General features: G+C 40.8%; 1 protein-coding gene across 1 annotated transcript in view; it reads left to right on the top strand.

Moving 5' to 3' along the window:
• Window positions 1–6,384: 6,384 nt before the first annotated feature.
• RXFP2 (relaxin family peptide receptor 2) overlaps window positions 6,385–21,589 on the top strand; it is a gene marked incomplete at both ends in the record, with an annotated part of 28,790 nt that continues 13,585 nt past the window's right edge. The window contains 14 exon segments of the mRNA XM_082014735.1: window positions 6,385–6,447; window positions 6,815–6,828; window positions 7,519–7,555; window positions 7,559–7,590; window positions 8,871–8,940; window positions 10,870–11,066; window positions 11,391–11,426; window positions 11,428–11,466; window positions 13,159–13,230; window positions 13,876–13,947; window positions 14,974–15,045; window positions 16,327–16,398; window positions 16,499–16,501; window positions 16,503–16,568. Of these exon segments, the coding sequence (XP_081870861.1) occupies window positions 6,385–6,447; window positions 6,815–6,828; window positions 7,519–7,555; window positions 7,559–7,590; window positions 8,871–8,940; window positions 10,870–11,066; window positions 11,391–11,426; window positions 11,428–11,466; window positions 13,159–13,230; window positions 13,876–13,947; window positions 14,974–15,045; window positions 16,327–16,398; window positions 16,499–16,501; window positions 16,503–16,568 (845 nt within the window).

Raw genomic sequence — 21,589 nt, 5'->3', positions numbered from 1 at the left:
AGCACATTTTAGATTATGTGAAAACCTGACAGCTAGTGCCACTTTTTGTAGATTTTATAGATTTCACAAACAGATGGCATCTAATTTGCATTGTTGCTTTAATCCTGCTCACCATTCTGGCCATTACATGGATATTTCATGTGAACAATCCACAGCATTTTGAAAATTTTATGACAACAGTTCCTGCAGTTCATCAAACACCTCTACAACCTGTAGTTTGAATCTATCAAGTTGTTTTTTTCCCAGGGAAAATTTGACATAAAACCAAGTCTTTCTTTTCCCAGCCAGAAAAAACATATTGGTGAAAAAGAATGGCTATGAAAACTTGGATCTGTGTACAAGTGAATAATTTTGTGTATGTTTTAGTTTATGTCTTCACTGAAACAGGATCCAGAAATGTAAAGATTTCTCTTTCATTTTCCAAAATTTTTTACTAATTCTAAGTGCTTATGATTCAACTTGGTTGTTTTCTTTCTTTTCATCTCTTCCTTCTTAAGCAATACATGAACTTAACAACAGCTGTGTTCCCACTGAGCTCTCATTCAATAATATTTCAGTGGTTTTGAAGCTAAGTAAAGCAAACTGGCCTGTCTGCTCTCACAGTGACCTGGGAGCAGTAATAATACAATCAAAAAAATATATTCTGTTATCATCTGAAATGTGCCTCAACTACGTGCGTTACAGCTGCTCCAAGCAGTATTGATTCAACAAGGGTCTTTCACTAAACCAGTTTTAACCAGTGCTGAAATCTCTGGATCTGTCTTATTGCAAAGGAAGAGCTTTTGCACAACTTGGACATTTGCAGAGAACGTTTCAGTTTTTCTGCTTTAAACAAAACTGTTCTTACAGCCACAGTCACTGAAAGAAACAATGTTCCTTGCTTACACTACCAAGTTTACAATCAATGTATAGACTTGTTTCATTAAAGCGCATTGAATAACACCGACATGTTCCAGAACCGCGCCCATGTTGCATGAACCTAGCTGATCCTCAGTAATACGTAACGTGGTTTGGTCAATCTTTGCCGCTCAGAAATTTATGATCAGTAATAGGGGAAATTTAGTAGTAAGTAGAGAAGGAGCAATTCCATCATAGGCAGAAATTTGAAGATCGCATTTTACCACATGGTGAATAAAGAACTGCTTTTACAGCATTATTGCTTTGAAAGAGAAGCTTCCACTTTTATCTGTATCTGTTCATCAGCCAAAGTGCTGTCCGTGGGGCAGTAAATCATGAGTCTTATGGACCTGTTCCGCTGAATACTGCAGACGCTGACGAGAGTGGATGCAGATACCCAGTAGATGACACCGTTGTTTGTGTGTCAGCATTACTGGAAAGTGTGTCGGGAACAACTGCACCCATCAGAGCAGTAAATGCACTATGCTTGATAAAAGAGCAAATTAAGACAAGTTAGAATGAATTTAGAGACTCAAAGAGAAAACTAAAAGACAAAGCCCTTTCTGTTTAGGTAATAGCTGGTTTCTTGTCTGCAAGGGCCATTAACTGAATGCTGAGAGTGAAGAGAGACTCAGGATTCGTCCTCAGCTCTGCTACCCCAAACGCATTCTGTTGTAGCTTTGCTTCTCTTGAGAGGTCGTGGATACACTCAGTTATTTAAAAGGGACTGTCAGGCTATACTGAACATATACATGTACTTTGAAAAAATGCTTTTTCTGTCCCTGAATGAATACAGAAAGAACGCTTTTTCCAGTCCAACTTTTGTGCAATATCTGATACTTGAAAAAATGAGTTAGAACTAAAAATACTGGCACTACCATAAGGACTTTGATGAAAACAGCAAACTATCAGAGTCTAATTGTAACTTTATTCAAAATACTGATATACCAAAATCTATAGTTTAATCAGTCTAAACTACCTATTTTTATCCACTTAGTGGATCCCAACAAAAGCCTCCAGAAAAGCTAGTCTAACCTCTTTTTTTAAGTTTTGTAGCAAGAGAATGTTAGAGGTATCTCACTTAAAAGGCAAGGCATATCTTGATGAGATTTCCAAAATTAATTAATTTGGTTCTCAAGCCTGAGTTTGGAATCAACTATGTATTTCATCTCCTGTCATCGTGTCTCAACCTTAATTCTTTACATCATACAAAAAGCACTATTATTAGGACAGTGTTTGTTAGATAAGACTAAAACATACTCGGTTTCTAAAGATTACAGTTTAGCTGAATTTCTGCTCTTTCCATCCTTGCTGATACTATATAGCCCCTAACTGTCCAGCGGCCTCATAGGAATTGGATTACTTCACTTTGTTTCTCTCATTCCTCCCTATAATTTTTTGCCATATGTTTTATTTTAATCTTGTATATCATCCCATAGGAATCTCATGTGTCCACAGTCAGCATGTCTGCCTTTGCAAGGTGGGGCCATAGATATTTCTACCTGTTCAACTAACATTATAATCAAATTTGCTTTGTCAAATTTGAACTTCACTTTTCAAAAATGTTGCTAATACGTAAAACCATAATCATATCTGTATGATACAAAGAGCTTTCCTGTTTTGTTTGGTTTGCTTTTTTTGCAGTTTTAGCATTCTTCCATTATTTTTTCTTGGCCATAAAATCTCCTGTAAACTTTGTGAAAGGGAAAAAGTGTTTTTGCAAATGGGCATATGCTCCATACCTATTATGAAGCAATAAAGCAGATTTCCTGCAAATGTTCTGCAGAAAATCAGTCATTTGTGATGTGTGCCAATAGAGGAAATAAAAACTATTCACTTGCTTTGAACATCTTGTCTAAATGAATGATTTACAAGACTAGAAATATAATTGCTTTATTGAAAAAAAAAATCCCAAAAGAAAAGCCATAAATCTGAGACCAACTTTGCAGATTTGTACCAAGATCTGTCTTCCCAATTGCTAAAAGATTTTACTGCAGTTGCATACAATGAGTGTTCTTAATAGCTGTACCTCTCTGATCTGTAAGTGGACACTTCCCTGTTGCCCAGCTGCCTTCGGCATGGGACATGGCTTCCCACATGCTCCAGTTGGAAGATCTCTTCACATGAGACTTCCATTTCCCCCAGCCAGGAGCACCCAAGTATTACTTCCCCACCCATCCTCAGCCACGCTGCAGTGTTCTTCTACATAATGCTCACACCTCCAAGGAATCAGCCTACCAGGAAAGTACATTGATAAGTTTCTTTCTGGCCAGCAATGTGTTCTGCAGATGATGGGACAGAGAGAAGAAAAACAAACAGAAACTTTAAGCTGTCTCTTCTAAATTTCAGTTGTGGTAAGCCATTTGTAGCTGACACTGTAATGCAAGAGACAAAATTAAAATTACATACAATGCACTTTAAAGTGAAAAATTAAAATATTCTGTCACATGCTGTGGTTGTAGTTTTATCAGGCCTTTCTAATTTGAGTCATACTCTGCTGTAGAGGAAATATCTTCCCATATTTTCTCAGAATCCTGGCTGATGGAAGATATTTCAGTTGGTGTTCTCTGCCAAAAGGGTTCTTTTCCATGCAGAACTCAAATGATGTGCCTCCTGTGGGCATTTCATTGTGATAACATAAATGACTATGAAACTGGTGCAGATGAAGAGAACTGTGGCGAGTACTGCAACTGTAAGTATATATACTGTAAGTATACAGAAACAAAATCTGGTTGTGGGATGTGCTCCTTCAGCTAATACACACTGAATCACTAATAGTCGGCAGATGATCCACAAGCCTGACAAATCTGGGGTTTTCAATGTAATCAAATATTTTGTTTTCTTCAGTGAATGAAGGAATTACACCATGCTGGTCAACAAAGAAAACTGACAGGGTGTATAAAGGCATGCCCCAGGCAGACTCCAGTGGTGAGATTCCTGTAGAACCCCTATTAAATTATCCTCTGCTGCGGATAGTGGGTAATCACTGCAAATCTGTGTGGGGAACCCTTCAAAGTGGGTGCACAAATTCCTGCGCATAAGTAGGGGTACTTATGCTCAGTAAGGCTTTCTACCAGTGGAAGTGAAGAATTCTTATTCTATGATGATTTCAAGTGTTGTAAGAGTCTTAGATATATACATATGCTGGTATATGTGCATAAGCATATACACGCTCGGTGGTGATGGCACTACCATTCCTCTCTGTCTTATTGATCTCCATGCCCATTCTCAATCCAAAAGAGCAATGAGGAAGTCAGATCAATAAGACCAATCTCCTTTTCTGGCTAATAAATGATCCCTATTTTGGAGCATGATTCCCTCTACATCACATTTCACTTCTTCTGTGACTCTGAAGTATGTTGGGTCAGAAGATAATGTGTCAACTCCACTGTCATCTCCTGCTTTGTATAGTCCCTCCCCACCTGCCTCCTAGTAAAGTTCCTACATCTCTTTCACTTCCTTTTCTTCTTTCCAGGTACTTCAAATCATCTTCCTGTGTCTCTTTCCTTTTTCATTACCATTACCCCTCAGCTACCATCTTTGGATGTGGTTGTTTGTGTTTATGACTTTCCACATTGCACCTTTCCTGTTTACGGTTCACCTACGTACCAGTGCTGTTACTAGCTCCAAACTGCACTCTGTAACAGTGATTGCCCCAAAGACTGATACTCTCCATCTGTAATAGACATTCCTACCTTCTGCCAATCTATTATAAAAAAAAAAGGTCAAAGTTTTATAAATTTTAACTGATATTCTCTCAAATCTCATATAACTTGTATAATTGCCTATACATTTAGCTGGTCCAGTAATGATCTGTTCTCATCACTTTCCATGGTTTTGCCTGAAATTTGAGATCACCAAACATATTCATTTACTGAAAGTGGTGTGAACTTTCTGGTTTTTACTGAGTCTCTTTCCTACTTTCAGTCTTGTCCTGGAACAATTCCATTATCATGTGTAGATTTTCACTGTAAATAATTTGTAACTCTCCATGTTACCATGTACTGCAGTAAGAGTTTCTCCACTAGATTAATCATTCTACTTTAGCATTCAGTTCTTTTTATCAACACATCCTATAATAATATTTCGCATCAATATTAGATTTCTCTCTCTCTCTGCCATGCTTATAGTCTGGTACACTTCTGATATTCAATTTACATGAGATTTCTTGATTTGGTTTTATAATTGCTACTCATAATCAGTGAGTCATAATGACAAGACAATAAAAACAATCAGTTTGAAGATCTACTTTTGGTTCCATCCCATATAAGAAAATACATGTACCCCACAGATAAATTGGTATCAGTGTTCTGGTTTTCATTAAAAGCTGATAGACAATTTAAAGTACAGCTGACAAACGTTAACACTTTTTACAGGACATAACAGAGGCATGTATCTTTGATATGGTTTATGGAAAGCCTAATTATCTGTTTTTATCAGAAAAATTCTAGCTTAATCCTAATTCCCTTTTAATACCCTTAAACTATTTTACACTTCCAAGGCTTTTCACTGCATACACATATTTACTATAATTATAGAGATGTCTGTAATTTTAGATGTACTCAGGGAATTCTGTTACTTTCCCAGAGCTTTTTGTATGCATGCCGGAGCAGAGCAGAGCAATGCAGTGTGGAACTTACTTGTTAGTGCCAGGTTGCAGCTTTGTAAAGTTGCAGGAGAAAGGTAATCACATTTCTGGAAACTTCTGGAAAGTCAGTATTTGTTTTCATCCGACTCAGGAACAAAAGGAAATAAAAGGTTTCTCTATGAAACATTAAAAAAAAATTAAGATCTTGAAATGTTTTATGTTGATCCCTTCTAAAATATTTCTTCCTGCCTACAGATGAACAGTCGTAAACCCAAAAGCCTCAGCTCAGTCAGAATATTACAGCTCTGGGACAGTTCTTGAGATGGACAGCCAAGTTAGGGTACCCAAAAAGCCCTTCCCTTAAATCCCAGAAAGCAAGGACAGTGTCTTGGCAAGCAAGAGGCAAGTTTAGATGCTGTATTCTCTCTGGTCTGCACTAAAATCAAAGCATCCAATTTCTCAGTGAAGTGTAGTGACTTAAACAAATCTGCATTCTCCAGTGGAAGTTGTTCCATCAGCAGTTTCTCCGATGTTCTCATCTGTATGTATATTAAATTTATATGTACATCAAGTACATGTTGTGTTTCAGTTACCCTTATTGTAGCTTATGGACAGTAGGATATTAAACTTGATTTATGTTTTACTTACATTTGCTTTCATTACATGTAAAGCATTGCAGTCCTAGGAAGTGCAGTGTCAGTGTTTTATAGCTTTCCTGATAAGTGAACCTTACTAAGGTACTTTGGGGGTGTTGCATCTAGATGTCCATTGACTTTCTGAAAAGAAGTCTCAGAATGACACTGCATCTGATCAGATGTACTTGGTGGGTCATAAGTATGACATTCACTCAAGAATTCCTTTTCCCAGGTCTCCACCAATACCCAAAAGGTAGCAGCTGCATGGAAACAGAACTAGAATGTGCTGCTGTTAAGTTAAAGTCTGTTCCCCTTGTTTCAAGTAATGTAATCCTCCTATAAGTAGAGTTCCTTTTGCTCCCCAGCATAAAGCTGTTTTACGAGCATAGAGATGCCTAAACACACTTTGCATAGTGCTATACTACCAAGTATGGGCCCTCTGCGTTCAGAGACTGCAGAAAAGGTTGACCCACTATAGATATTTACTAGGTGACCTACTAGTATGTAGTGAAATGCTGTGAGCATTTGGCTGCAAGGCCCACTTCAGTGAGGAATTCATCTGACAAAATATATGTGTCAACACTGTAAATCAGTCATCTAATACAGGTCATATGAACTGCACGCAGAATATGTTTACTTCTCTCCTCTAAAGAGAGCTTGGGGTGTTAGCTGAGATGTGCATTTTGCACTGTAGATGTTTGCAATTAGGTGAGTTGAATGCTATTCGGATTTGTCATTCCTATTAATTTGTCATTCCTTAAAGCCTGTCAGCCCCAGGCCACTCACTGAAGATCACTGGTTGTGCAGCCAGCGTTGGGGTAATGAGCACCCACCAAATATTGCTGAAGTTACCAAAGCAGGAATTTCAGGATTACTGGTTATTAATGATGACTGACATCTCCCTATTTCATCTTGGCAGCTCCAGCTGCACAGGATGTCAAAATTTATATATGGCTGAATACTTGTTAGTATGAGAAATTCTCAAAGATCTGTCTGGATCACCGAAGGAAAACATTTAAAAGTGGCCAGTCTTAAAGCTCGGCAATGAAATTTGCTGGCCTTGAGCTAGCTTGTTCCAGCAGTCAAGTACCTTTACTTTCCAGACAGACCAAAGGGAGGCCTGTCTTCTCACAGCTAATCCCAGGAGGGCACTCAAACTTCAGTTTGGGATTTAAACAAGAAGGACAGACGACAAAGAAGCTGAGGTTACCCAGGCTTCACAGGCAAGGTAATGCACCCAGCATACTGCATCCGGTGTAACATAATGGAATGTGCCCCAAGCCCTTTCCAAGCTCTGACCCCGTCGCAGCTGCACCCAAATGTAAGGTCTGATTTTTGCCAGTCGCAACACTGATCACTTAAGGCGCAATTTAAACATCAGTTACCAATTACTTTTAGGTCATTCACGCACAACCATATCCATTCTCTTCCAGATTAAGTTTTCAGCAAGTGTACAAAGGTGAAGAAAATGTGTCTTGACAGTTTATTAAATTATTACATGAATCCTGGAGTATATAGAATGAACAGAATCAATATGCAGTCACCTATGTGATCACATTTTTAACAGTATGGCACAGCATTTGCCTTTGAAATTCATGTTTTGATCATGCTGGTCTTCTAATGTAGCCAGATGCAGGCAGTTTTGTATGCAATACACAGAGATCTAGTCATGCTCCCTGCCACAGAAAAATAAGAAAGAAGAAAATAAGTTAGTATAATAATACCATTTTGTCATAAAACTTCACCTTACTGTTTTAAAAGGTTAAATAAAGCATCTTTTATTTTTTCCCTTTTTCCTTTCTTTTTTGACGCTAAGCTACCACGGAAACCAATTGCAAAATTAAGCAAGTAGTTGTACACATGTCAAGTTCTCCTGTGTACAATCCTCTCACAGACCACTGATGCATTTTTTTTTCAAGCTGGGTGGTATCTTCCGTGTTATTTATAGAGTATGATGGCCTTTTTACTGGAATTCAACTTGGAAAGCTTTCAGTACAGCTTCCTCCAAGTTCCTGTAGGTACTAGTCTGACCTTCATCGAGTTATGAAGAAGGAAATCGTTCATATATACTACATTTGTCAGCTAGAATGACTTGCATCCATTTTAAATATGGCTGGTTTTAATAACAAAAAAAATCAATCAGCCCTATACCTCAGTTAAATTCTTGTAGGATTCAGGTTTACATACAAAGCTAGCATGTATGAAGTCTACATAAGAAACTAGGGACAGCTCCAAGGGTAAGAATTCATATATCAGACTTAAGATAAATCCTCATAAAACCCCTAAGCACACAGTGTTTGAGTTTAGCTCTTGCTTCTGACTGGATGCTGTACGCCTTTTATTCAACCATTCCTAATGACAGCTCAGACTGCCTTCCATCCAAAAGCAGTTAGCAGCCTGCAAGAACAACAGTCATGTGAAAGGAATGCATCATCTGAAGAGTGGGCAGAGTGCTAGAACCAATTTTATGTAAACGAAATATACATGCCGCTAATTTTCAGCTGAGTTGCAATAGCAGGTGCAACGTATGTTAGCGTTAAGTGTGCCAGGATGGTTCACATTTCACCAAATTCAAAATAATATACTTGCAGCCTGGAACAGTGTTGGCTTTTTTCCCCAGCTTCCAGTGCTTTCTATTTTGTATCTTATATTTTACACCCAATGATCTTCTATTCCAAAAGCATAATCAAGAAATGGGACATGACACACCCTGGAGACAGACACACAGAGAATAGCCTCGCCTGTACCAGATTTCTACAACACAATTGCCTTCAGACAATGTGGAGGAAAGCATTCTTTGGGCTATGCAAGCTTCAGAAAGTGTGAGTACACTATTGCCCTATTTTGCCTTTTTAAATAACTGATTGCCTCTTGGGTATGACAGAGCAAACAGCCTTCCACAGTACAGGAAACAGCACCTAAACCTCAGTCCTTCAAACTCTCATCCAACGGATATTCCACATATTCCAGTAGCTCGAGAGAGATGTGAGCGCTTCATGAATTTTAACTCCTGCTGTGACTCTAATTGCACACTGGGGCAAAGACAAATCGCTGAACTTTTTGTATCATCATCCACCCATTATAAACTTCATTTACTCTGCGTACCTGACACTGCCTCATTAGTTGATGTTCACAAACCACAATGGACAAATTTTTCAATTGTCAGTATTTACAGCATTATTAGACACCCAGGTACCCCCAGCAATTCCGACAGCTGGTACAAGCTCAGTACCTTCGAAAATCAGGCTAATCTTTCTGTTCCCTCACTACAGGAATTGATATTTTGATAGCTAAGTGTATATAAATGCAAAGCAGCATTTTTACTATGTCTGCCTTGATCTAAAAAGCATGTGTATAAGATTTAGGCAAAAGTTGTCCATTGGATCTTTATTGAGTTTGCATGGCAAGGTTTTGGTAGCAGGGGGCTGCTTCTGTGAGGGGTGGCTTCTGTGATAAGCTGCTAGAAGTTTCCCCTGTGTCCGACAGAGCCAATGCAGCCGGCTCCAAGATGGACCCACCAATGGCCAAGGCTGAGCCCATCAGCGACAGTGGTAGCACCTCTGGGAGAGCAGAGTTCAGAAGTGTGGGGGAAATATCAGCACAGCAATTGCAGCCAGAAAGAGGAGTGAGAACATGTGAGAGGAACCACCCTGCAGCTCCCAGGCCAGAGCAGCAGGAGGGGCAGGAGGGGCTCCAGGCGCCGGAGCAGAGGTTCCCCGGCAGCCCCTGGGGAAGCCCATGGTGAGGCCGGCTGTGCCCCTGCAGCCATGGAGCTCCACGGGGGAGCAGATCTCCACCTGCAGCCCGGGGAGGGCCCCACGCTGGAGCAGGGGGATGCCTGAAGGAGGCCGTGACCCCGTGGGCAGCCCACACTGGAGCAGGCTCCTGGCAGGACCTGTGGCCCCATGGAGAGAGGAGCCCACGCTGGCACAGGTTTGCTGGCAGGACTTGTGACCCCATGGGGGACCCAGGCTGGAGCAGCCTGTTCCTGAAGGACGGCACCCGTGGGGGGACCCAGGCTGGAGCAGTTTGTGAAGAACTGCAGCCTGTGGGAAGGACTCATGTTGGAGAAGTCCATGGAGGACTGTCTCGCGTGGGAGGGACCCCAGGCTGGAGCAGGGGAAGAGTGTGAGGAGTCCTCCCCCTGAGGAGGAAGGAGCGGCAGAGACAACGTGTGATGAACTGACCGCAACCCCCATTCCCCGTCCCCCTGCGCTGCTCGGGGAGAGGAGGGAGAGAAGATCAGGAGTGAAGCTGAGCCTGGGAAGAAGGGAGGGGTGAGGAGAAGGTGTTTTAAGATTTGGGTTTTAGTTCTTATTATATCTACTCTGATTTGATTCTTAATAAATTAAATTAACTTTTTCCCGAAGTCGAGCCTGTTTTGCCCATGACGGCAATTGGTGACCAATCTCTCCATGTCCTTATCTCGACCCACAAGTGTCTCCTTACATTTCCTCTCCCCTGCCCAGCTGAGGAGGGCAGTGACAGAGCGACTTTGGTGGGCACTTGGCGTCCAGTCAAGGTCAACCCACCACAATGTCATAGCAAAACATATCCACCCCCATACAGTGCAAAACTACTTATAAAAGCACATTTTTAATACTTTACCCAGCATCATTCCAACTATAGAATGTTAAAGAAGATTAAGTCAAATGCTACTGCCCTTACAGTAACAGTCAGCCTTTTGTGAGATAAAAACCTTAAAATACTTTCACTCGGCATTTTAAAATCAAATATTGCTTGTCACAGTTCTTTATCTTTCTGGTTGTCCTCATCAATTGGCTGAACGGTTTGTGTTTCCTCTCTTTAAAAGTAGTCTATCAGTTTTTAGATGGTATTATTTTACTTTCTGGTTTATATGTTTTTGTCAACCAGAACCTCAGTCGTAAATATATTACTAGTTTGAAACCTGGGGTACTCAGAGATCTCCACAAATTGAAATGGCTGTGAGTGCCTGTTTTCTCCCTGTCTGTAAAAGCACCATTCATCACTGGCAGCACGTCTGTTTATGGCATTGATCTAAAAAGAAAGGAACAAGGCAGTAAAGCTATGTCTGCAAATGACATTCTGCACAAAAGAAAATTGGAATGAGTGCTGAAGCTTGCAACTCCTTAACACGCAGGTTGTGTTTCACTTTCTGGAGATAATATCTAGGTCTAGTGATTTTGGATTTGTAGAGGAAAAGTTACCTCATATTTTCTCATCTCAGCCATTTTTCAATTGTTTCTTTACAAGGATTGGTGATGTAGTAAACTATTATTTCTTTCCAGAATTCTAGCATATAATCCAATAGTGAAAATAATTATAACAGCAGTTATTTACTGGGCTAAAGTCTTTGTTTTTTCAGTAAGTATTGCTTTTGCGCATTTTCATGTTGGTATTATTCAATAGCCAAGTAGCTTTCCTTTCTATCTTTTTGGTTTTCCTCCAAGTTCTTTTCTTTCTGTAAGACTTTCAAACATCTTCTTCATGAAGAAATCATGCTTGTCAACTCCCATGCTTACCATGTCTAGATCCAACTTTGGATTTGGATTTCTCACAGACGTCTTCCATGCTAGGACTATCTTTACTATGTTTCTGTTAAAACTAAAGCACATTCCTGAAGTTGTAAAACTGTTTAGAATGATTTTTCTTTTCTCAGACTGCCTACTGGGATCTCATGATCTAAACTGGAGAGCCTTGGATACAAACAGCAGACACCTAGCATCTCCTTCGGGAAAACTGAAACAGTATTTAGGTACTTGGACAATTTGCCATACAGATATCACTGTGATAACAGAAAATTCCATACAAGGCACAGCTTACAGTATGCGTGAGGGAGGAATGAAGTCCTATAAGCATTTTCCACCACTGTCATCAAGTAAACCAGAACCTGAACAGTATAATCTCGGTTTCTTAGAAAAGCTAGCAGCTGGTTTTAATAGTATCCAGGGAAATGTGTTTTTGGGTTTTGCTAGCAGAAAATCATAGAATCATAGAATCACTAAGATTGGAAAAGACCCTTAAGATCATCAAGTCCAACCATCAACCCAACACCACCATGCCCACTAAACCATGTCCCTAAGTGCCACGTCCACATGTTTTTTGAACACTTCCAGAGATGGTGACTCCACCACCTCCCTGGGCAGCCTGTTCCAATGCTTGACCACCCTCTCAGTGAAGAAATTTTTCCTAATATCCAGTCTAAACCTCCCTTGGCACAGCTTGAGGCCATTTCCTCTTATCCTATCGGTTATTACTTAGAAGAGACCAACACCCACCTCACTACAACCTCCTTTCAGGTAGTTGTAGAGAGCGATAAGGTCTCCCCTCAGCCTCCTCTTCTCCTCTTCTCTAGACTAAATAATCTCACAATTCTATTCAACTGGGGTTGAATAGAATTCTATTCTATTAGAATCATAGAATCATTGAGGTTGGAAAAGATCTTTAGGATCATCAAGTAAAAAGAAGTTTTTGTTGCTAGTCCCTTGGCTTAGGGCAAAGAAAATTAAGAACTTTGTGTCTTTAATGATTCATTGACTCAGCTGTTTCAGCCAAGCTCATGGCAGGCAGCTGCTGGATCAGAGCTGGCACCAGCAGCATTTAGACCAGGCTCCACAGAGTGAGTGCTGAAGCAATGGATGGAGCAGGAGCTGAGATACCTTTCCAGCCTTACCAGATCCCAAGGGAAAGAGTTTGAGAAAGGTCATAGCATGCGTGGAAAACCTGCAGTAACCGTACTGAGAATGTAAATTATTTAATAAACACATTTTTTTCTGAGTTATACAATTTAGCATATTTCTTGGTCATTCAATTAATCCATTGCCTATAGATAAAATACATTAATAAGCTAGTATCAAATGTCAGTATTTACATAATTTTTCTTGTGCAGCTTCTGTAAAATCTAAATTTCTTTACATTCCAAAGCAATGTAACTAGTTTTAATCTTAGATTCCTCTCTCCAAAAATTTACATTTGCATATACTTCTTACACTTACATATTGTGTTATGAAGTATGATAAAACATCTCGTTTTGTAACAACGTCTTAATTTATGAAGATCAATGATAAACAATTCATTTGAGACTCTTCCCAAGAAGATCTGTACTCAAATGCCTTTTATTAACTGGATGTAAGTAAATGATGCAAAAGTTTCATTTGATAATGAATGTATCTTTTTCCACAAAGATAAAAATTCATCATTTGTTTATTCTGTTAGACCAAGCCATTTTTAAAGGTGTGACATTGTTGAACCTCACAGTATTTCAAAAAACTCTCTAAAAAATACCACAGTCCTCTGCCAACATAAATCTTTAGAGCGGCCTCTTGTTCTCATGACTTTCATGAGTTCAGCAAAATACTGTCTTTCACTTTAGTTTCCCAATGAAAATGAAATCAGTTATTGTGAATGCATGTTTATCCTAAGTATAACTTAGAATATATAGATATATGTTGCAATTAAATGTAAAATCACCACTTAGTGGTCTCTCTTTATTCTGGAACGCAGATTATGCATAAGAAATGCCAATGTATTAGCCTGTTATTGCTGAAATGGCTGGTGAGCTGGGCCACAAAATTACAACAAAGAAAAGGGTATAATTTTCCTTTACTTGATATTTACATTCATATTCAAAACCAGGTAATAAATTTGGGCTAATTTTGTAAGAAAGAAATAAAGGAAGGTCAAAAAAAAGAAGACTAGCCCAGATCTTAAACTCCCTCCTGCAAAACTATTACACAACACATGAATAAAACCACTTTCCTTATTGCTATTCAGGGACGCGGAAGGCAACCATATTAAGGCCTTAACTAATACCACCTTCCTGGAATGCGATGCGCTCACTGCATTGTAAGTAAAAGAGGTGTGAAAATAAGTCAATAAAAACTTTTTGAATACGAATGACTCTCAGTCCTCAACACAGGATTTGTCTCAGTGTATGAAGCCTCATCGGGACAATTGTGTTATTGTCAAGGAGAAACTCTTTACAATTAATGGAATTATTGTATGCGCAGTCACGTGGAACATTCTGGCAATTGTCACGATCACTTGTTTCAACAAACAGAAAAAGAAACAGGCATACTGTATGATTTCCACCCTGAGATGAGATCATGAGCACCAGGGGTGCTTTTTAAACTCCACTAAATCCTGGAACTTGCAATCTGATCACGAAGCAGAAACAATATCGTATGCCTGTATTTCAACCTGCGGATATTTTTTCTTGTTGAATCCACTCCTCCTTCAGACTGGGTTTTCCATTTGCAGGACACCTGAGCAAAACATTTTGTTGCTGCTAAAATTAAACAATGGTATAAAGTAATAATTCACATTTCTATTTTTTTTATATTCAGCTATATCTCCTATAATACACAGGACAAGAAAAGCAGAATCTGAAGGAGGGTCACATTCATGAAGAAAAAATTCTACAGGTTAAGAAATATAAAATACTCCTTGACGTTATACATGTGATGTCTTACCAGTGAGGAACAGGAATTCCCTGGAGTAGGACTGTATCAATCACAGTGAGAGCAAAACCAAAAAAAGCTAAATTTGAACATGTAAACTTTTTGTCTGGATAACAAAGCCCAGGGCCTTTAATCAAACTAAATTCCATACTTCTCTTTTACTTTGTAATTTGCTTGTTTTTAATTAAAACTAAGGCAAGTTTTACTTAACTAACTTAGTCTTGCGTAGGTTTCTTTTGCACTGACTACAATAATGCACCTTGTTACAGCTTGGAAAAATTAACCAGGGCCTTGTGTAACTTCTAAGACAACTAGAAAAATAAAAAGCCAAGTAACCATACTGAAACATGAAATTAGCACTCATTAATTAGAATCATTAAGTACTTATTCTAATATGTATTTTACTTTACAGGTTTCTTCATGGAAATCAAATTTGCTTGCTGTCTGCAAACACCTTTTCCTCATTAAAAGATTTGGGGGGATTGTGAGCTTTCTAAAATCTGCTTTTAAATTATGGAGTGTGAGCTACCACGCGCCTGTACTCTGTGAGCGTACTGCACCTTCCCTGCCAACGGGGAGGCAGGATCAAAGGCAGAAGGACGGAAAGATTCCGGGCAGGAGGGAGATGCAGGTGGTGTTTAGGGCAGCATCACGGAGAGGGGGGAACTTATTCCAAGGCTTTGTGGGTTTTACAACAGACAGTTGTATGGGCTGAAAAACAAGGTCTCCCGCTATCCCAGGGACTGTCGGGCTCCCTCCCCTCTGGGCATACGAGTGCCCAGCTTCACCCAGGTCCTCTGAGACCAATTCAGTCGCTTCGGCTCACACACTGAGGGTATCTGCAATCCCTGCAGAGTCTATAGAAAGATATCTAGGGCAGCACCTCCATGCTTTGGAGGTGAACCACCCTCTCCCAGTAGCTTCTGGGAAATTTGGGCACCTACTTTAAGATCTGAGACTGCACTTCCCCTGGGGATTAAGCGTGTGTGCATTAGGCTCATCTGCGTATAAAGTAGTCACACTGCATCTGGGTTTTGGTTGCCTCATTATCTCGCATGACATGTTTAGGCAGAAACATAAAACAGCCACAGGAGGTGTAGAAGCGGGAAAGAGAAGGGAAAGCTTGAAGGAGAAGGGGAGCTGTCAGTGGCTGGAGTGACATGAGTGATTGAAACAGGCTGCTACTGGCTATGGAAGGAGAGTAGCAACTGATGTTATTTGTTAAAGACACTGATTTGCTGGAACAGTGAAACCTCATCCAGTAATACCAATCTTCAGCGTCGAATTTACTGTGGGATTTTAAAAATTTCTTTTTCTTTGTTTTTTTCCATGTTCTACCTATATTAAATGTGAAAGCTTCACATCTATGTAATTAGGCTTTGATTCATCTCACCTCTCAGCAATGATTAAGTTCATAAATTATAGAGAGACCCTCAGGCAACCAGGTTCCCAAATTAGATACCTCAGCTGAATTAGTTAGGATGAATTAGAGCTAAAAGGATCCACGTTTAGCAATCACCAAACAGCCTGTACCGACTGGCTTCAAAGGGACTGATGGATAAAATCAGAGCAAGGAAGTATTGGATGAACGAAAGTAATGGTAAAAGCTAATTTTGCTGCTATTAAAATTTTAAGTAAGAAGTAAGACAGCATCCTCACCTATGAAAAGGAGAAAATCTGAGTCTTAGAGTTCTTAAAGTTTTGTGTATTGTGTATGAATATTAAGCATGAATCTGATTGCTTTTGTTCTCTGTATTTCTCAAAGGGATCTGTCCAGCAACATGGCTACAGAATTACCACATTATCTTTTTAAAGACATGAAGTATTTACAAAAGCTGTAAGTTCTATATGAGAATTCCCAATTGAATTTAAAAATGTACTAATTTAGCTTGTCTTTTTCCTGAAATAAAATAAGAAACCGTTTTTCTTTCTTTCAGCAATCTCTTTCAATCCACTTTCTCATATTTCTGAGGATCCTATTGAAAGCTTTCAGCAGCTTCAGTCATTGTAAGTAAAACCTGAAACATCTTACTAACATAGTGCACTAAATAATACCTTTTATTCCCAGGAGAAATATTCATCAGTTACAAAAGGCGTGTGAAGTGTTGATTGCCATTCTATAAAATGCTGAATGTACATCTAATTTCTACTCCTTCAGCACCCTAAGGTAGCAGGCCAAAATACACAAATTACAACCATACAGTTTACTCAGTTTTACTGCTATTCACAAGCAATAAGCCTAGGAGCAATCAAAACACATAAATGAAGAACAAATTACACAACGAGTACAGTTACGACACCTGGGTTAATAAGGACATAACTAAATGATAACAAGTATTTTAGAACTCTTCTTTGGGGTGCTTTATAAAATACTCACTTCACAGGGCTGAGAATTTAGCCATGTTTGTTTTTTTAATTATTTTACATAAAGCTTAAATTCAGAAATTTTCTTATTTCTTCTTTAATTTGCAAAGATTCATCTTCATCTAAAAGTAAATCTTATAATTTCATTGGATTCAAGTTTGAAAAGCAAGACTACAACATCTTTCTTAAAATTGTCACTCTGTGCTGTGTAGCTTTTTCTTAAAAAGCTGCCCAGAAGAAGAACAAAATGTTATTTTTAAATTCATGCTATTTTTTTGTTAAGCAAAAGGAAAACATCCTGAATTAATCTGAATTATTAATCTGAACAACTTTCCTACAATTAATTGTTTGATATTTTTCTCCTGTGCTACACAGTGAAAAACGCTGTGAGGAAGTCAACACACAGGGTAATACTCAGTTCCTTTTTGTAGACACCCCTAAATATCCAAGGGTAACCAGGTGATCAATGTGTCTTAAGTCAATACAGTAAGGGCAAAATTCAGACCATCGGTTCAGTTGCCTACAGGTCAGATGTCTTTTGCTATTTAACATCCCTATGGCATCCCCACTCCAGAAAGTCTTTGGTTTCTCATGGGTCCTGTGTCATGTCTGCCTGCCCACATGGATGTCTCAGCACAGGATATGCCAAATAATACTAGATGGAGTATTAGTCTGGAAAGCCACACAGCAAACCAAAAGCTAGTCTAGGTTGAGACAAGCCTTTCTCCAGATCCCGGTGACTGTGTTCACCACTGGCTTATTCAGTTGCCCATGTGCAGGAGCCTGGTGCTGTTGGAGATGCTCTTAAGTATCTATCCCACCTGGCTGTCACCTGCTAATCCATAAGGCCACAGGTCTCTTGTAGGTCTTGTGTATTATCAGACAGCTCTTACATGGCCATCTCAGATGGGTGTCTCCAGGGCACTCAAATTATTTTTGATAGCTGAGTCAATCATACAGCAGCTGTGCCAGAATAACTTCTTTATATATTCCTTTTGAAGCTGCATTACAGCTCTTTGTTTCATTATTATTCACAGAATTAAATGCAGCAAGTATCAATATTCTGGTCCATAAGCCACCACAGGAACAAGACAGTAATCATAAGACAGGACATTGTTTTGAAATATGGATGGAGACGTGCTCAGCTGCTATATAAACCTTGACTGGTGAGGAAAAGTATAGTTATTTCAATCTGAGAGCACATTAACCGTGACAGATACGGTACTGACAACGTAATAGTACCACCTGCCTGCCTGTCAAAATGATTGTCTGATCGACATTTCCAACTGAGAACAAGCAGTACAGGAAAAAAGAATGTAAGACAGACATAATGTCACCCCCCCGAAAACTAACTGGGCTAGAATTAACCAGAACAAACTGATTTCAGTAATCATTCATTTTTCCAGAAGCCTTGCTGACAGGATGACAGGCATTTTATTTCATGGGATAGACAGTATATAAACCAAAAAAGAGGTTTTAAAGTTTAAAATCTCAAGGGAAAAAATGCCTCTTGGCTCAGGCCAGGATAAGAACCAAACTAAATCCTCAAATAAAATCTGAAATTCATGTCAAAAAGAATCTCCCCTGTGTCTTCTTGGAAGTGAAACAGACAATACAGCTGGCAATAGCTGAGGCAGGAATATCTACAAGGCTCTTTGAAAATACAGAAATCCCTGATTCCAGATCAAGTATCAAAGGCATGTCTGCACTAGGACCAAAGCTCTGGAACTTACAGCTTGGGATTTAATCTTTTCCTATTAATGGACATGACACTCTCATAGTCTTATTCATGGAATCATAGAATTACGGAATCATAGAATTACAGAATCATAGAACAGTTTGGGTTGGAAGGGACCTTTAAAGGTCATCTAGTCCAACGCCCCTGCAATGACCAGGGACATCTTCAACTAGAGCAGGTTGCGCAGAGCCCCGTCCAACCTGACCTGGAATGTTTCCAGGGATGGGGCATTTACCATGTCTCTGGGCAACCTTGATACAGCCAGTGATAACACTGTATTGGTCGTAAGGCTTGGGTAGATGCTACACACATATTGTCACATCTGTCAGACATTCCCTGCAGTTCTGTTTCTCGTATTCTTCACAAATGCAGAAGTCATTCCTCACCTCTTCTATCAGAGCTTTAAAATTCAGGGGTTTTTTCCCATTTTACCAAATCAATATGTTCTTCCTAAGCCATATTTGGAATACTTGGGATGAGTTATTCTTCTCTGTTCATCAATGTCATTTCAAAGTGATACAACAAGCCAAGCGCTTTTTATCTAAGCAGATCACCTGATGCGTTGGGTTTGAATGGCAAGGTTTTCGTAGCAGGGGTGGGGGGCTGCAGGGGTGGCTTCTGTGATAAGCTGCCAGAAGCTTCCCCTGTGTCCCAATGCCAGCCGGCTCCGAGATGGACCCACCACTGGCCAAGGCCAAACCCATCAGTGACAGTGGTAGCACCTCTGGGAGAACAGAGTTAAGATGTGGGAAAAAACCCACAGAGCAGTAACTGAAGCAAGGAGTAAGAATATGTGAGAGGAACAGCTCTGCAGACCCCCAGGCCAGAGCAGCAGGATGGGCCGGAGGGGCTCCAGGCACCGGAGCAGAGGTTCCCCGGCAGCCCCTGGGGAAGCCCATGGTGAGGCCGGCTGTGCCCCTGCAGCCATGGAGCTCCACGGGGGAGCAGATCTCCACCTGCAGCCCGGGGAGGGCCCCACGCCGGAGCAGGAGGATGCCCGAAGGAGGTCGTGACCCCATGGGAAGCCCACACTGGAGCAGGCTCCTGGCAGGACCTGTGGCCCCATGGAGAGAGGAGCCCAGGCTGGAGCAGGTTTGCTGGCAGGACTTGTGACCCCATGGGGGACCCAGGCTGGAGCAGCCTGTTCCTGAAGGACGGCACCCCATGGGGGGACCCAGGCTGGAGCAGTTTGTGAAGAAATGCAGCCCGTGGGAAGGACTCATGTTGGAGAAGTCTGTGGAGGACTGTCTCCTGTGGGAGGGACCCCACGCTGGAGCAGGGGAAGAGTGTGAGGAGTCCTCCCCCTGAGGAGGAAGGAGCAGCAGAGACAACATGTGATGAACTAACCACAACCCCCATTCCCCGTCCCCCTGCGCTGCTCGGGGAGAGGAGGGAGAGAAGATCAGGAGTGAAGCTGAGCCTGGGAAGAAGGGAGGGGTGGAGAGAAGGTGATTTAAGATTTGGGGTTTATTTCTCATTACCCTACACTGACTTGTAATTGTCAATAAATTAAATTAATTTTTTCCCGATGTCAAGTCTGTTTTGCCCATGACAGTAATTGCTGAGTGATCTCTCCCTGCCCTTATCTCAATCCACAAGTGTCTCATTATATGTTGTCTCCCCTGTCCAGCTGAGGAGGGGAGTGACAGAGCGGCTTTGGCGGGCACCTGGTGTCCACCCAGGGCTGACCCACCACACTGGTGTGTACCTGTGACGCAGGGTGAAGGAAAGGGCATGCTTCATGACAGCGAATTAGGATGTCTATACAGCACACATTCTATCCTCTCAATGAACATAGACGGCTTTTATTCATGGTGTCCAGCCAGGGTCAACCCACCACACCTGACTTGGTAGGTATTTTTCTTTCTGGTTCAGTTGTGAATTGTCCCTTTTCAAAAACATGATCAAAACCTGTCTTTTGTACAGCCTCTTGCCATCACTGTGAACCAATCTAAGGTGATGCCAGCTGCATTGTATGAATAGAATGGTTTTGTTTTTCGTGTTCCTGGAGCATCATTCACAAGATTTCAGTTCCTGTCACTCTTCCAGTATTTCATGCACCTTTCACTAAAATATCATCTGGGATGAGGTAGCAGGTATTGTATCAAATCCCTTGAAATGCTATGGCCCAACAGGTGAGGTGGAAATGATACACTGCAGTCCAAGTATGCCAGTACCGGCACCGAGTGCCTACTGCAATGGCCTCACTCAGTATCACCGGTTCCTTTAGCATGTTCACCTCTGTTTGGCAGCTACAAGTTGGCTTTGATTATGCCAGAAGTTTCTCCCCCTGTTTGGATCACAGCTAATCAAATATCCTATTCCTGTGGCTTCGCTTCTTTTTCCATTATAGCCAAATGTGCAAAATAATGAAGTTCTGTCACTGTTTCTGGTCTTTTTGGGTTTGCTAATCCTCCAGCACATGCACTCCTGACACTGAATTTTTAGACTGAAAGTCTATTGGGATGATGCAGAATGAAGCTCTGCTTTCAGACACTTCAGGAAATGCTTACTGAATATATTCATGACACAAAGGGTCCTTTCATGGCTCTGTCGCTGTTAGGATTGGAATCTATCGGGGAAGATTATGGAGCGGTTGGTCTTGAGAGTGCTCACAGGGCATCTGCAGGACAACCAAAGGATCAGGCCCAGCCAGCATGGGTTCATGAAAGGCAGGTCCTGCTTGACCAACCTGATCTCCTTCTATGACCAGGTGACCCGCCTAATGGATGAGGGAAAGGCTGTGGATGTTGTCTACCTGGACTTTAGTAAAGCCTTTGACAGCGTCTCCCACAGCATTCTCCTAGAGAAACTGGCGGCTCGTGGCTTAGACAGGTTTACTCTTCGCTGGGTGAGGAACTGGCTGGATGGCCGAGCCCAGAGAGTTGTGGTGAACGGCGTTAAATCCGGCTGGCGGCCAGTCACA

Source organism: Phaethon aethereus (genome assembly GCF_964289735.1).
Source record: "Phaethon aethereus genome assembly, chromosome: 1".
Taxonomy (NCBI): domain Eukaryota; kingdom Metazoa; phylum Chordata; class Aves; order Phaethontiformes; family Phaethontidae; genus Phaethon; species Phaethon aethereus.
Note: the sequence above shows the minus strand (reverse complement) of the source record. Positions and strands in the feature narration are given on the sequence as shown.